The sequence below is a fragment of the Rhipicephalus sanguineus genome, chromosome 10, assembly GCF_013339695.2.
Source record: "Rhipicephalus sanguineus isolate Rsan-2018 chromosome 10, BIME_Rsan_1.4, whole genome shotgun sequence".
In the NCBI taxonomy this organism is placed as follows: domain Eukaryota; kingdom Metazoa; phylum Arthropoda; class Arachnida; order Ixodida; family Ixodidae; genus Rhipicephalus; species Rhipicephalus sanguineus.
Window position 1 is genome coordinate 59,497,718 of NC_051185.1, and position 17,484 is coordinate 59,515,201.

A 17,484-nucleotide genomic window follows, 5' to 3' on the forward strand; every position below is an offset into this window, starting at 1 on the left:
AAATAAAATTTTTGGCCGCGTTGAGCGCCCCTAACACGGAAAATGGGAACTAACTTATCCGACCGCTAAAAGAGGAGTCAGTAGCTCCACTCTCCGCGCATATCGATGGAACTCGCCGCGGTTGATTTTTTCGCCCTCTGCGGCGATCGCTGGAACTTGAGACTTTCCGGGGCCTGGTATAACGATCAAACTTCGTGGATAACTAGGCAAACGACGCCTAAAGTTGGGCTATTTCAGAAATTTCCGTTAAGAGCGGGCTACAGAAAAAGAACACGAGGACGGGGACACTAGCAACTCGTTCACTGAATTGTTCAGTTCTGCTATGCACTTAAAAAAAATTACACCATCTCCCGCTAAAGGAAACCATGTGTGGATGCGAAGCAGCAGGGAGATGGTTCGCTTGAGCGGGAGATGGTGCAATTTCTTTTTCTTGCGTTCTCGAGCCTGTTGCCTTCCTCGGGCGTAGAATCAGCACTGTCTTCCAGTCTCCATCCAGCTCCCGCTGCGTGAAACTGCCGGCGTCCGAGGTATTCGACTCCCGCAAAGTCGCAAGATCATTTGCGTCTGCCTCTCTGCATTCGATGCCATTGGTGTCGTCGTGGGATTCTTCAGCGAGGGAAGGAGAGTACGAGCGCCCCGCGTCTAGGGCCACAGAAGCAGAGGCGGCCATCGGCCGCTCGTGCCACGTGAAGACGCCGGAGGCGTCGCTGCTGCCTACTCGTCGCAGGAGAGAATGAGGCGCGCGATAGGGGGGAGCGTAGGAGAGAAGAGATAAGGGGAGGGGACGCGCATGCGCTGGCGCCCATCGCGGCGTTGCGCAGGAGAGAATGAGGTGCGCGAGAGAGGGGAGAGCGTAGGAGAGGAGAAAGAGGGGGAGGGGACGCGCATGCGCAGTGGAGTGCGGACGCCACCGCCGGACACAGCCCCGAGCAAAAGCTGCTTCGCATCTAAAAGGGGGCATAGGACCATGTTGAGAGGCCATTGCCCTGCAGTGGGCGTAGTCGGGCTGATGATGATAATGACAATAACCATTGGGGTTCAACGTCTCAAAACCACGATATGATTATGAGGGGCGCCGTAGTCAAAGACTCCGGATATTTCTACCACCTGGGGTTCTTTAACGTGCACCTAACGTTCACAGGCCTCCAGAATTTTTGCCTACATCGAAAATAATGCGGCCGCGGCCGGAATTACATCCCGCGGGGCTGCTGCTGATGAAGATGATGCTCCGCACTAGTGTGCTCATGCGCTACCTGGGAAATCGTGGTTTTCATCCATTTCGATGGCTAACAGTCCTGTATAGACGCCGGCAAAGGTTTTAAAGGGCTCCTGCATCGTTTTTGTGAGTATACTCGTACGCTGACCTCCGTATCGGAGTTTACTGGCTCACGAATCGATCGCCGCGAAAATCTTTTGATCCCGTCAAGAACGAGCGGAGTTACAGGGATTTGCCGCACGCTTTACGTGCATTGTCTCTTCTTTCGTCCCGACGAGCGCATTGAAAGCTACGCAGGGAGAGTTGACACGGCGAAAGAAGTTACGTCAGCGCGCGTCATGACCTTGAGCGCACCTCATGAAACGCGATCGCTCTCTCCCGGGGTAATTGCGGTGCACAGTAGTGTGGTTACTGTGTAATTTCAGCGCAGTACACAGCGTGGCGCCCGGCACTTGAACTTATTTGAACATTTCCTCGGTGCCGAAGGGTAAAATGATTTGCCGAAACTGGTGTTATTGTAAGTCTTCTAAAGCGGCGTAGAGCACCAAGTCGGGCTATAGTTGGTTTAAATTCATAATGAGGACTAAAACTGCGCTAAATACACAAAGACGAGGAAACTGCGCGAGCCCTGTTTTCCTCGTCTTTGTGTTTGTGTTTTTAGTGCAGTTTTAGTCAGCTTCTAAAGCGCCCTGACCTTTCACAGCAATTACAGCCGTGTCTAGAAGTGACAGCCGTATATACATAAAACACAAGGTAGGTGCCTTGAAAACCTCTCGCCGCAACTCCTTCAAGCTCATGCTCACGATTAACGCCAAAAGCATGCAGTTGAGACTAAAGGTTCGTTCATACCTGCGACTAGTACCGATCGCGCGAACATTTGTGAATGACGACCAAAAATCGGCTCAAAGCGACCTATGTTCACATCTGCGTGCGACTTGTACTCGTCGCCACACAGAATTCACGTCTGCTCACGTACGCCTCGCATTGCCATTGCCGCGTAAAATAAGCTGACATGCTGTTCCTGCGTACCTGATTGGTTCACACGTTTGCGACTGCAGTCGCGCAACTGAAAAATCGAGCAGCGAACGACTGAGCCAAGGCAGTCGCTTTGCGACCAAAGTGGCCATTTGCGACTAGTGGCTTTGCGACTAACTTGGTTGCGTGACCATTGCTAGTCGCAGCTGTGAACGAGCCTGAACTCTCTTTTGCTTTTGCGCAGGATTGGGGCAACGACGGGGTCTCCGACTGCAGCCCATCCTCCCCAAGAGCATTCGTCAAACGAATTGCCCGGACGTGGAGCCACGGCCGCGGCTTCTAGCCAATCCATAGCCACGATCGGTTCTACCGTCACAGACGGCTCCTGCCTACCGGACCCGCTGCCCGGAGAAACGGATGGGGGCCACGAGAAGCCGATGGACAGCGCCGAGAAACTCGGCGGACCTCCGCCGGAAACCGGAAGCCCTGAATTCCAGGAGCGGAGCCCTTCGCCGACAGCAAAAGGCGTAAGGCGTGTGAGCAGCCTTCCGAGTGGGCTGTCGTCTCCAAGTCGCGCGGCGTCGATAGATATGGTATGGGGCGTTTGCCCATGCAAACTCCGTGCGCTACGCAGCAGAAACGCTTCGTTTCTAACTGTTAACTTCTTGGTCGTTAGGACCTTACATGCTTAGCGGAATCGTCACCCCCATTTCTTAGTGGCACGATCACCGAGTGGCACTCTTGTTTCTCTTCCAAGCACTTCCGGTCGAGCACTTACTTCCGGTTTTCCGCGTATTCAGAAAAAGTGTTCTAAAAATTAAGGCTAGTACGAAATAGAAAGTTTGAATCAAATTCAGCGTTATGTTGGGCACATATGATATCGGATCGCAAGTTTACTTAATATAAGGGACAATGAACACTCAGTGTAATTAATAAAAATTAATTTTGAAACAGTATTCGCGATGCGCAGCGCCTATAGGGGCGCCACTGAAAGCCGCGTAGCGGCGGCCGTTGGAACCGCACGCGGGACGCGTAACGAACGCCTCCTTTCACTGCAAGCATGACGGAAGTGCGCGCGTGCGATTTGCCGCTTGTGCGCGTCCCTGACAATTACTTTTGCGGCGATAGTGTGCGCAAAGGAGCCGCGCTTTATAATAGTGGACATGTGTCCGATGTAACAGCTGTGTGGGACGACACTGTCACTATACGCGCCAAGTGTTTGCCACAGACAAGCGTCAACAAGCTTCCTTACGAAGTGGAGCTCATCATAAGTACACCGCTTTCTTTACAACGTCCCGATCACTAATGCCTGCATGCGTTGACGCATGAACCAACGTTTTTTCTCGACACAGTAGTTCCGTTTACGTGCCATGTGTTTATATAGTAGATTTTGAGGGAGCGCTGTCGCGCCGGCGCATGGATTTCACGGGTGCGGCCACGCGAAGGGTCAGCGTTGGTAAAACTTTGAAACCAGCACGATAAACTTGCGAAAAAATATCTTGGCAGCTTGCGCTAGTGGCGCGGGACTGAGTCACTGCGGAGCTGGTGGTCGCCTAGCTTGTCATAGCAGCTTGGCTACGTATTTGCTGGGTGTCTTCAGAGAAGAACGTCGGTGCATGTCCGTCGACCCCCTGTAATTTCGCTGAAAAAAATATATTTTGTTGTCTTCACGAATACGTGTAGCTCTTGGCAGCAATTTGTTCCGGAACAAAATTTTTGTCAGAATGAGATGCATCCAGAGACTCTACGGCGATCTGTTTGAAGCGGTTGAAACAGTTCTGGCACAAAATGTCGGTTTCTCTGATGGATGAGGCTTCTTCTGGCGTGCGCCTTCAGGAGGAGTGGCGTCTTAGCCGCGCCAGACAGACAGATGGGGCAGAAGGGGCAGATTTTGCGCCCCCCCCCCCCCCCCTCTTAGGCAAATAGGAAAGCCCCCACGCCCCGTGAGCACGCCTATGGCCCCACTCATAACACAGCTTGTGTAAAGCGAGTGAGTATTAGTGGGATACATCAAGGGTGTTTTTTATTAGCATGAAGTCATGTTACGAGGCATTCAAAGGGAGGTTGAATCGGTTGAATGTCCTGTCAAAAGCCTTCAGTGCGAACAGGTGGCATGTTTTACAGCCAATATGCATACAGTTGAGGCGAGCGCACAGCGAACATTCTGCACCGGTGATCGCATTCCAGTGCCATCAATAGGTAGAATGCAGCCGATTTCGTACAGCACACGTGTGATTCCACGGCGCTTTTTAAAGGAGCCGTCACCTGCCCTACATTCTCTCGCATTGCGCTTCGCGCCATTCGTTCTTCAAGTGAGCCAAGGTATCGCGTCTCATCAGTAATAACAACCTCATGTGCATTGTAGCGTCTACAATGCAGGCGAGGCGACCAAATGTAAACGTAGTAGCGTTCGCTGAAGACGTAGCGACATAAATGGAGAAATAAAAACACGGTAATCGTTCTAACACTGCCTAAACAAAGCGCGATTGCTTACCTTTTGCGTCGGACAGCCGCAATCCACCGTCGCCGTCGCTCTCGCTCATGAAATAGCACCGGAAACGTGTAGAAGTGCGTTCCTGGCGAGTTTTTGTACGTGTTTGAGCAGCCGACAACGCAGCAGTTGTTTCTCGACATCGCTGAAGCCCGAGAGAGTCGTTAAATCACGTTGAAAAACACAAACATCCGTGCACTCGCGTAGACGCTCGCTGAAACACTGTTCGCCGGGTCCCGCGAGCGCTTCCGAGCCATGGCGGCAGATGGCGTGGTCGGCGCTTTGCGCATCGCCTATACGGTTTTCTTGTGAGCAGCTTGAAGTCCCTGAAGTATATAAAGTAGCGCCAACTTCGTCTCTTCTCCTCTGTATCCTCTCTAAGCAGCTGCAACAGCGCCTCTAGGGTGTCCACTGGGAAACCCTACATTTTTCTCGATGTAGTGAAAAAAGATTCTTTCTGTTGTCACATCCGTTTTTGCTATAAATGACACAGCAGGTCGGTATTTGAAGCATGCAGAGCCACCGCACAAAGACGCAAGCGCGGTTGACCACACACCGTGCACCGTTCAAGTAAACAACCCAGAAGCGCACGAAAAAGATTGCGGCTGCCATAAGCGTGCGCAGCGTTCCCCTTCAGGGAGGGTGAAGGTTCTTCGCAGCGCTCACCCTCCCAATTATGTCAATGCATGGCGCTGACATTGCGCCCCCCCCCCCGAATCGCAGCGCCCCCCCTCCCTATTGTGTTAATGTATGGGGCTGACTTTGCGCGCCCCTCTCTTACCTGAATAGGGGGGCGGCCGCCCCCCCCCCCCCTCTGCCCCCCTGTGCGCACGCCTATGGCGGCTGCACAACCTTCGAATAAGCTAGTGCGTCACGCTTGAAAACTAGCCATTTCTTAGCGCCGCCAGCTTGCAGTGGTGCTGCCATCAGAAGCGAGCACTTTCATGTACTCACAGATTACGTACCGTAGATTTTTACACTTTCGGATACCGCTAAAGTATGCCACTTCCCTCTATTTTCATTAAATTGTCGTATTAATCGTTATTCTTTCGAATTATTTATTTCGTGGATCTTTCTAACTGTGTCGCTCCGAACCGCAGCGCCCTCGTGCGCCCTAGCGGAAGAATTGCACAAGCCCCCTTTTCCGGTAACGAGCCGTTGTCCCGCTATCTTCGCACCTCAACTAACTTCGTTTACAATGTACAAAACGCACGAGAGAGGAGGTGCCTGTACACTGGCGGGAATGGCGCCACATTGGTTATTCTTCAAAGACTTTAGAGCGGCTGGGATCGTTGCGGCACCTGCCGGAGCAGATCTCAACTACGTGCTCCTTTCTACGTGGCCTCCGAGATCCACTTCGGCAACGAGACGAAGCACAAAGTTAACACAAGGAATACATCAGGGCGCGCGAACGCCGATGTGCGAGTTCTACTACCAGACACCGTAGTCAAGGATTAGGATAACCTCCAATTTTTGTATTAAAACATATTACCGAAGTACTTGTTAAAAGGCACTCAGTACAAGCGAAAATATTACGAACGCTATATTCGCATTGCCCATCGGCCTTCAATTTGCTCTGCTCCGATGAAGCGAGTCGGCGCCGGTCACGGCAAATACTGACCTTGAAGCCGTGTCGAAACACTTGCACATTTGTGCTGAAAAGTACCCTATCATCATTAATCACAGCTAGGCCGCTGCTGTCTCTTCGTGCCATCCTACACCTGGTAGAGATAAAAAACAACTCGCAGCTGCCATAACGCGCACTCTACATTCAACAGCGGACGACATTTTGTACCTGTGTTATAGCTCTATGCTTATATCTACGATCCCTGGAAACGTGTCGGCTACGCAACAAAAGTGGTGCTTATCTGCATACTCGACCAGATCCACAGGTTGGAATATATTAATGGTGCTACGGCCTCTGCCGCGCGTGAAAAGGTTCCTGAATCTCTTTTCCATGTAATCGTCGAATGACCTCAGTACCGGAGTTTATCGCTTCACTGATCAATCGCCGCAATATTTTTTTAGAATCCGTCGAGAACAAGCGGAGTTACAAGCGTTTGTCGCGCGCTTTAAGCTATTTCTCTCTTCATTCGTCCCGACGAGAGTGCTGGAAGCTACACAGGGGGGATAACAAAGGTAGAAAGAAGCTACGTGAGCGCATGTCGCGACCTTGAGCGCTCGTCATGAAACGCGTTTGCTCATACCTCCTGTGTGATTCCAGTGAGCAGCAGTGTCCCTACAGTGTAAGTATAGCGCACGACAGAGCGCGCCGGCGACACGTGGCGGCAGCCCGTGGCAAGAAGCGCATATGATCCAAACGCCGCTCTCGGTTTATGTCAGCTATCGGCCAATAGCAGGAACCTGCTGCATGACGCCATATAGCAGGCGCCGCCAGCTCCGGGGTGAGTGAGGACGGACCGGTGTATGAAGAGAAAGCGCTTGAGAAAGTGGCAACTTCGCTCCCCGCTTGTAAACTGTCCTTGTGGCGCACGAGTGCAAAATTTGACTGAGGTGTTCAAAGCAGTGCCTACTGTCCGCACGATACATTTTCTCACCAAGCCCGAGGGGTGGTTCATGACCCCTTTAAGTTCCAGGGTATTCACTGACAGAGATACCCTTCGCCTCTGTCCCACTTCCAGTTGCTGTTCCATCCGCACGAGTCTGAGCCGGTGGTGAGCGCGTCGCCCGTGAGCAGCACACCGCTGTGCACGCCCGCGAGAACTGCGACTGGCCATCAGACTTCGACGTCGAGGAGGCTGTCCCAGCCCCTGTGCGAACTCGGGAAGTTCAGGCTGGACAGCGTGAGTTGCGCAGTTCCATCACCGTCCGCAACACACACGTTCACTCTGCACCTGTGGTAGTACAGTACTATACAGTACTACACACGTTCACTCTACACCTATGGTAGTGCAGATAATATAACCCTCTGCTGAGCGTACTTGCACCTCCAAAAAGCCGGAGTGCACAACTGTATACAGTCATATAGTGGCAATGGCCAGTGTGGTTGCGTAGCTGGCGATACTTAAGTACAGTGACCCTGGGCAAGCCTGTTAGCTACTTGTGAGCGAGCCTTCGCATGAACCATTCATAGCAAGCGCGGTATTTGTATACGTTAGAAAGTATTAACAGCGCATACAAGAATAGTAAATGGAACAGAACCAAGGGCGTCAAAGAACGTTCCAGTCAAGTCGCAGTATTATCGAAGCGCAATTGATAAATGAGCTGGGTGAAATGTGTTAGTGCCTCCCCTATAGCACTTTAGAATCAAGAATTTGATTATATAGCGGAGCTTTAGGGCAAAGGTGACTGTACGTTTGAAGCATGTCAGATAATGTGGCAGTGATGTGCGTGCCTTTTCCTGCCTTGTTCCCTCTTCCTCGCATCGTATATTTGTACCTTAAGAAAACATCTATCCATACCAACTTGACCAAGCTTCAACTCTTTCAAGCTACGTTTGTATATGATTTCATTAGGGAGTTTCCTAGTTATTAAACTGCAACAATATTGACGCAGTACTGGGCATAGCTAACCAAAAATAGACAGCACGTATCGTCTCCAAACGATAAACTTATGGACGCTTGAAATCCATGCTTTTTCATGCCGCTCACAAATCAAGGAAAAAAAAACAGTACATATACAACGGGGCTATCGCGCCCATAAGCAATCCCGAGGGTCTCGTTTACCACTGTACTAAACTACCCCGAGAACATGCATCATGAGCGACCCACAGGCCAACTGAGTGATCGATTCAAGTAATCACAGTATTTCTTTGTCTATCTCTCGATCCTTGCAGGGCACGCTTGCCTCGGCGTCTGGCGTGCACAGCACGCCCATGCAGATCACGCTCCGCGAAACTCTTGGTGACCGGAAAGAGTGGATCGTGTCCTTCATAGTCGCGTTTGTGGTCATTGCAATGATCGTGACCTTTATATTGAGGTACACCCCGGTCGCGAAGACGCAACCTACAGGTCGCTGCCATACTCCAGCCTGTTTCAGATACGCTGGCCATATCTTGCTGCAGGTGAGGAGGGATATATTTATACGACACATTCGCTGTTCTATGGGAAGCTACTTTTACACGTTCAATCAATTTTAAACGTCTTGTTTGGGGGGGGGGGGGTGCTTCCATCCCTTGTAAAGTCGTTTTCACCTCATGGCGCCCGCGCATCGTAGTTAGCGCTGCAACCCTAGCTGCCGCCGAGGGTTGGCGCCGCCTAACTGGAGCGAGGTTGCGCGGAGTCATGAGGAGGGGAGATTATCCTCTTTTGGGGCTTGGCTTGGCCGTGGACGGTCGGCTCTCGGGGGAGGTCAGCAGGTGCAACACCGCAGCTCGTTACCCCTGACGCTTGCGGTGAGTCGAACGCTGGCGACGCCGCGTTCGTGGTACATTGTATGTGGTGTGTTCTTTGTGTGTGTGTTATTCGGCATTTTATTGGGTTATTTGTAGTGTTACTAGTAAGATTCGGCTGACGGGCTCGCAGTTATTTAAAAGCTATTAACAAATGTCCACGTTTTCGTTTGCACAGTGGTGCACACTGTCTGCGTTGGTTCCAAGAGCGGCTCTATTCCGAGACCTCACACATAGCAACGCCAAATTTTGGGCGAGTTGGCGGGGCATAATGAACCACAGCGCAACTGAGGCAAGGACGGCAAGAAGGACGAACGGCGCCTTGTTCGTCCTTCTTGTCGTCCTTCTCTCGGTATTTGCACTGTGATTTAACAACTTTTTATAGCTCCTAGCTGTGCTGTGATTACATATTCCTATCCGCAGCGCAACATGACGTCCATCAGCACACGTAGTCTTTCTTCTCATTCATTGCAATTTACCTCGTGAAACGAATTCACAACATTTTTTGCACTTGAAGTAGAGAAAGCTGCGCTGCTCGAGCCAAAGTCCTACACGTTTGGTTGTATACATACTCGTAATTGTCTAGTGTAACGAGTTTGATTTCGGACCATAGCTCGGGATCTAGCCCGCGACTTTCCGGTCGGCAGCAGAGCACCGTTACCACTGTTCACCCGTAGTGCCGCGGACCAAGCGAATGCAAGTGAAACATACCTGCAAGAATGCAACGTTTTAAATGTTTTTTCGAACGTTGGTGGGGCTTTATATAAGAAATTAAGCCACGCAGATACGTGCACAAGACAAGGCATCCATACATATCAGACACGGCATTTGTGTTATGTTTCTTCTGTCCGCTTCGGTGGTAGAATGGTAACGATGATCAGCTGCTGAACCGTGCCGCTGGTACGTGCCCGGCCGTGGCGGTCGCATATCGGCGGCATAACGCTGGAGGCCCGTGTGCTGTTCGATGTCGGTAGACGTTAAATAACACGTCCTGGTTGAAATTCCTGGAGCCCTGCACTACGGCGTGCCTCAATCATATCGTGGTTTTGGCATGTAAAGCCCCAGATACTATTATGTTGTCGTGCCTCTCTTTCGTGTCCGCGTGTGCATGCGTTGCGTACTTCCATAAAAAATTCGCGGGATAATCGTTACAGACGCACTCTGATACGATCCTCCAACCCTATCGTCAAGTGAACCGGTCTCTGGATCCCTGCCAAGACTTCAGCGCCTACGTGTGCTCGGCCTGGAACCCTCCTGTGACCAGAGCGGACTACGCCACGTCCAGCGTCACGCATCTCATCCGCGCTTGGTTCGAGGCCTTACGCGACCTCCTGGACGAGGCCTCGAAGCGCGGATTCACGGTCGCAAGCGGGCCGGCGGTCATGCTGCAGGCTTGCTTTAGCCACCGCGTTAGTCCCGGCTTACCGGGCATCCGAGAGCTACGAGACTTGATGGCCTCCCTTCACCTCCGCTGGCCCGACCCACCCGTCGATGAAGTCAGCCCAATTGGAGTCATACTGCGCCTTTCCCACGTTTTGGGAGTGCGTACTCAACATGTCATGCCGTGGCGAGAGGAGTGATTTTATAAACGCGAAACAAAAATGACTGGGTCCAGTCACCGAACTCTTGCGAAACAATTCTTGTATAGATCGCGATTATATATATGGAGGGGTTTTAGGCAGAATCTATGTACTTTGTTTAGAAGCGCCAACGAAAATGTTCTGGTTCTACCAGGCAAAGCCAACGCTGTAGGTGTGAGCTTCAGTGATCAACAGCTATGAGTACTTAGTGCAGAATCTGTACCAACGACAAAGAGATATGCTTCGATGAACCAATGCTTCGATGAGTAAAGAAGCTCGTTTATTGACAATTTAGATTGCACTGGTGCTTGTTATTTGTACATTGCGCGTGTAGGTCACTGTTCATTTATTGTTGATAATAATGTGGGATACTTTGATACGCTATAGTGTGTTCTACACCTTTCTAGCACAGGGTACACCAAAATGTTCGTATTGATTTGTCTAAAGAAAGCTTTATACGTAAGGATTTCTCTTAAAGAAAACCGTACTTAAACAATGTTCCGCAGGGCACGTAACCTGAAGTTGTAAGGTAGACTTGGTGAGCGCTAGACACATTAAAGCATGCTCATTTCGATCCCTAGCGCCCATAAGACAGCCTTCCGAATTATCGCTCGCGTTTATTCATATAGAGCCCCGTAGTGCAGGTGAGGACCTGGCTTACCATCCGCGTGTACCGGCGCAGCGCCAACCACACCCGCACCGTGCACCTCGGCCCAGCTGACTCGGTCAGCTTCTTCGTCAAACACCACAGACGCGTGATGAGTTCAAAAGCCTACGGACGTATGTGGCTTGCATTCTATACACTGTTCCAGAAGTTCGGTAACACTAACACCAGCATTGCGCCAAGCGCCAACGCCATACAGAGTTCCGAGAGAATGCAGAACTTCGTTCTAGAGCACATCTTCAGCGCCAAGCCGAAGGCAATGACTCGTTCTGCCTGTTTTTCCGTGTCCCACCTGGGTAGGTACACGGCAAACATCTCTTCCGATGAGTGGGTCACCGAGATAGACAAGGCGATTCCCGGCGCCCAGGTGCTTGCCTCGGACAGCATCAGCGTGAGCGACCTCGCGGTCCTTGAAGCTATCGACGCCATTTTTCGTTCCTACACTCGTTCCGAGATCATGGATTACCTGGGCTGGCAGTTCGCGCAGCTCTACGGGCCCGTGATCGACGCGGATTTGGGCAACGCGTACTTCGGCGACAGGGAACGTGCCGTCATTTACCTGCGTCACGTGTGCGGCAGACTCGTCGAGGTCGCGTATCCGGGCCTGTCGTCGGCGCTCTACTATCTCACGGGCCTGGACGAACCGGCTCGGAGCGCCGTCAGGGCGACCCTGGAGGGCGTCGTCAATGCCACGGCCACGCTTATCGAAGGCGCCTCGTGGTTGGACGAACCGACGAAGTCCGCGGTCGCAACCAAGATCAGAAGCGTCAAAGTCGAGCTCTGGCCCCCTACGTGGATCCTAGAGAAGGAAGCCCTGACCCGGGTCTACTCTCACTTCCCGATCAACGCGACGTCGCTAACGGGCTTCTTCAGAGAGTCGAGAGAGGCGATGACGGAACTCGCCGAGTCCGATCCCGACTTCGAAGAGGTGCTCTGGACTCCTCTGAGCGGCTCGATGCCTTACCTAAGCTACGACGGGGCGCTCAACGAGGTGTCCATATCGGCGGGAGCAGTCCGGTTTCCTCTCTTTGTTCCCGGCGGCACAGCTGCGATGAACCATGGAGGTCTGGGTTCCTCGTTCGCGCGGCAGTTGGTCCGTTCTCTGGACAGCCGCACGGTGACGTCTGAAGGACGGTGCGTGAGGGGCGACGACGGTGCCTTGACCTCGTTCACGGCGGCGCTTCACCAGAGGCCTTCGTGCCTCGTTCCGGTCGACAACGGCAGCTCCTTCCTGGAAGTGGCGGCCCTGGAAACCGCCCACGCCGCCTTGGTCAACAGCGGCGCGCGCAACGACAGGCGTATCGTCGAAGAGTTCTCCAACGAGCAGATATTCTACATCGCGTTCTGCTACTTCGGATGCGGCCCTCGCGGGGGCCACCGCGACTTCTTCAACGATTGCAACATGGCGCTTCAGCACTACACGCCTTTTGCGGAGGCCTTTGGTTGTTCCATCGGATCTCCCATGAACCCCAATGGCACCTGTCGCTTGTTTTGATTCGTATTGCACTCTCTTTAAATACCCGCAGCTGCTAATGCTTTTTTTTTCGAACCAGACAATGATGTGTTCTCGATTACTTCTTCGCATTAGATTCGCTTATCCGGTGGTGTTCGTAGTTCTTCAATGTACTCACTGCAAATGAAAATATCTGGAATCTATGAAATCAGAAGTCCTATGTCGTCGTCGCTGAAAAGCTGAAAGGCTACACCCATGAGACACGAACTTCGCTGACGAGAGCATGCGACCTGCCACCGCTGAAGCACCCTGTACCATAAGCCTAGACGCGTTATTCGTTTCCTACAGTAATCAGTAGAAGACTACATGTATGTTGCGCTCCTGTTATAGTATTTTCGTGTCAGGCGCTATAAAACGTGCTTCTGTGTTGACATTTGTCCAGTCGGGGCCTGAGTGAGAGGGCTTTTGCATATGAGACTGGACGAAATATCTGCGCCTTTTATATACCGGCGTTTTCCGAAACCTTTCTGGCTGACGGTAACGTCCTAATATAGAAATCCGGCAACGTAAGCTGGTCGTTCTGACGATTTTTCGCAAGTGCTTACATTACTGTGTGCATTACTGCACCTCTGTAATGAAAGGATTCCGGCCAAAAGTGTAACTACTAGCTTAATAAATGGAAATTTGCACTGCTGCTGTTCAATATGGCAGATGCGCACATAACTACTAACGCGGAATGCACAAACACGCCATATAGGTTCAGTGTCGCTGCATGGCACATGTGTATTGTGAACTGTGGCAGTCGGGCTTTCTTTTGTTTTCCTCTCATTTGCCTCGTCATTCCCTTCCCTAAGGGTAGGGTGGCAAGCTGGACAAACTCTAGTTAACATCCCTACGTTCTCTTTCTTTTTCTCGTTCAGGTTAATATAAAAAAACCATTAGAATACCCTTCGTGGACCCTTTCTACTTTCTAATGCCTCATAATGTATTATGCATTACCATTACGATGTGATGCATAACATGTGACGTGGCATGATGTGACGTTACATCAGCGACTGATCCTTTTAAAGCTACCCTTTTATTGGTAGGATTTAAGGGACAGAAAAAAGCCTTAAACCCCATGTTTTCACAGCATTATCTTAAGACAGTATTGACAGAGAAAGGTATATTTAAGCCACCATTCTATATGTCGCGCAGAAGGTACCATGCCTTGAAACTTTTAGAGACGATGTCCTGCGATATTCATTTTATTGTCGAATCACAAGGGACTCGAATGCTGTCTTCCGCGAGATGATGTACGTGTATAGTTCAAAGGTTAATTTTGCAACGCTTTGAGTGCTGGAATTGAAAAGCAATTTGTTTAGTGATTTATATACCACCTTGCTGTAACGCTCCAAGGCGACTCAAGTATCAAGTAAAAATTTTGGCAGGGTTTACACTCTTGTAACGCAAGAAGGCGAAAGCCTGGCGGCACTCATGCCAGACAAATGAACCGCAGCGAATAGGTACATATTTTTTCATTAAATCGACCCACTGAACGCCTTTTAAATGCGAAGCATTTCTTAGCGAACTTCTGCGACTTTGACCGTATCTATCTATCTATCTATCTATCTATCTATCTATCTATCTATCTATCTATCTATCTATCTATCTATCTATCTATCTATCTATCTATCTATCTATCTATCTATCTATCTATCTATCTATCTATCTATCTATCTATCTATCTATCTATCTATCTATCTATCTATCTATCTATCTATCTATCTATCTATCTATCTATCTATCTATCTATCTATCTATCTATCTATCTATCTATCTATCTATCTATCTATCTATCTATCTATCTATCTATCTATCTATCTATCTAGCCAGCCGCCTACGACTTCGTGCTCTCCTGGCCGTTTCGTTAATCGGATGTATACTAAAATTGGTATGGGATAACATGATCGTATTTCGAACATAAACGACACGTCATGACATGAAAATCATGACATGCATGTCATGAACAGCATGATTTACATTCCACGGCCTTAGGGCTCTTGCGGTCGTTCCGTTAATTTATTAAATACCTAAATTGGTATGGTATGACAAGAGTTCATGACGAACATCATGACAGGTCCTAACGTGCAAATCATGACACGCATGTCATGTGCAGCATGATTTACATGACATGATCTCGGGCCGCTCGCGGCCATTCAAATGAATGGACATATACGAAAACTGGTATGACGAGACATTTCTGTATGACGAACATAACTGACACGCGGTAACACGAAAATTATGACATGAATCTCATGTACGAGATGATTGCATGCCATGCTCATGGCGCACTCGAGGCCGTTTCGCTAGATCGATATACACCAAAACTGGCATTGCGCGCTGTTACTGCATCAAGAACGTAACTGTTGGTAACATGAAAACCATGACATGCATGTCATGTATGTCATGCGTTACGTGCCACGCTATGGTGCATTCGCGGCCGTTTCGCTAGCTTGACATACACCAAAATTGGTATTGCGCGACGCGACTATATGACGAACGTAAAAGAGAGGTGGTAACATGAAAATCATGTCATGCAAGTCTTGTACGACATGGTTTGCTCATGGTGCATTCGCGGCCGTTTCGCTAGCTTGACATATACCAAAATTGGTATTGCGCGACGCGACTGTATGACGAACGTAAAAGAGAGGTGGTAACATGAAAATCATGACATGCAAGTCATGTACGACATGAACTGCTCATGGTGCGCTCGCGGCCGTTTCGCTAGATTGATATGCACCAAAATTGGTATTGCACGATGTTACTGTATGAAGAACATGAATAACAGTTGGTAACATGAACACCATGACATGCATGTCGTGTATGTCATGATATACATGCCACGCTCATGGTGCATTCGTGGCCGTTTCGCTAGCTTGATATACACCAAAATTGGTATTGCGCGACGCGACTGCATGATGAACGTAAACGAGAGGTGGTAACATGAAAATAATGACATGCAAGTCATGTACAACATCATTTGCTCATGGTGCATTCGCGGCCGTTTCGCTAGCTTGATATACACCAAAATTGGTATTGCGCGACGCGACTGTATCACAGCCATAAATGCCAGGTGGAATCTTGAAAGTCATGATATACATATCATTTCCGGCATGATTTACATGCCACACTCATTGTCCGATCGCAGCCGTTTCTCTAGATCGATATACACCAAAATTTGTATTGCGCGACGCGACTGTATGACGAATATAAGTGACAGGTGCTAATATGAAAATCATGATATGCATGTCATGTATTGCATGATTTACATGTCACACTCATGATGCACTCGCGGCCATTTCGCTCGTTTGATATACACCAAAATTGGTATTGCGCGATGTGGCTGTATGACGAACATAAATGACAGGTCCTAACATGCGAACCATGTTATGCATGTCATGTACGGTATGATTTACATGACATTGTCATGGTGCGCTTCCGGCCGTTTTGTTAACTGGATATATACGAAGACTGGTATGGCCTGACACGAGTGCGTGATGAACATAAACGACAGGTCATGCATTGAGACGTATATTCTGGTATGCACATTAGCATGGCATATACCAGATTGTGGATGCATGCGTGCATGGCATGCATGGATATATGGTGAACTTGATGGCATGGCATGAATGATTTCATTTGGCTCAAAGTCAGACAAGGCGATGTATGCAGCTCTTTGCTGGCTGCTTCGCATTACATCGCTTCCCAGAGTGCGTGGGATCTGCCGGATTTTTTTTGTCTTTGCATTTTTCAAAGGTGTGCAGAGCTAAGCGAAGTACCCGACACGCATGTGTACGTCACCCTCCCCCTCTCCTCCTCGAAATCTTTACGTTTTGCATGTTATATACGCACACATACAAATGTACGCACGAACATAAATTAACGGTGACTGGACCCCTCCCCCACAAAAAAAAATTCTGGCTACGTTCCTGCTACATAGCAATGTCTCCACGTGCGTTGGCCGTTCGCAAGCTGAAGACGAGAAGTTATAAGCTATACTCTGTTTTGGCTTTCATGAACGAGTGCTTGCAGGTCCAGGTTCAAAGCCTCACTTCAGGCAACCGGGTTAGAGCTGTGCAAACGACGTTCACACCTCAATGCTCGTTTTTCCTACGTGACAGGCGCCACAAAAATGTGTTCCAACAGGTGCTGTTGGAAAATATGCCCATTGTGACCTTTAAACAGAGAAAGATTGTGGCTATCATGCTACGCACACACGCGCACACGCACGCAGAGCACGCCACACACACACACACACACACACACACACACACGCACACACACACACACACACACACACACACACACACACACACACACAGGCGCGCGCGCTCCGGCGTATACGCTTTTCGCAGCTGTCCAAAGTAAATAGTACCATTCAAAAGTGGTGATGGAGATTTCAGAATTCCATAGCATAAAACCTCGGCGAATCAAACACACGTTGAGCTTTATGTTTACGAAGCGCTTGGGACCTGCGTCTCATTTCTTGTCGCGAGGCGAACATCGCCTCCAGCGCTAGATGCTCGAGAATATCATTCGAGCCAAGCTGATATTCTCACTGCGTCAATGCCTGTATTGCTATGTCTTACCTGTTTGGCGCATCGACAGCCACGCCAAATAGATTAGGATGTTGCTTTTCTCGGGGGTTTCAGCACTGAAACATAGAGGAAACAGGAGAACGAACACTTTTTCCCCACTGTGAAGCATCCCAC

At 49.8% G+C, this 17,484-nt stretch overlaps 1 protein-coding gene across 1 annotated transcript; it reads left to right on the forward strand.

Moving 5' to 3' along the window:
- Positions 1-1,172: 1,172 nt before the first annotated feature.
- Positions 1,173-12,772, forward strand: LOC125760251 (endothelin-converting enzyme 2-like). The gene is made up of 6 exons (XM_049420090.1): positions 1,173-1,297; positions 2,436-2,718; positions 7,325-7,486; positions 8,479-8,706; positions 10,188-10,529; positions 11,243-12,772. The coding sequence occupies exons 1-6, from the start codon at positions 1,173-1,175 to the stop codon at positions 12,770-12,772; spliced, it is 2,670 nt and encodes an 889-aa protein (XP_049276047.1).
- The last annotated feature ends 4,712 nt before the right edge of the window (positions 12,773-17,484 follow it).

Excerpts from the sequence above, each read along its gene's own strand:
- LOC125760251 (XM_049420090.1), top strand. The coding sequence starts at position 1,173 with ATGCGGCCGCGGCCGGAATTACATCCCGCGGGGCTGCTGCTGATGAAG. Across the intron at positions 1,298-2,435 it reads TTTCGATGGCTAACAGTCCT|GATTGGGGCAACGACGGGGT; the intron begins GTATAGACGCCG and ends GCTTTTGCGCAG. Across the intron at positions 7,487-8,478 it reads GGAAGTTCAGGCTGGACAGC|GGCACGCTTGCCTCGGCGTC; the intron begins GTGAGTTGCGCA and ends CGATCCTTGCAG.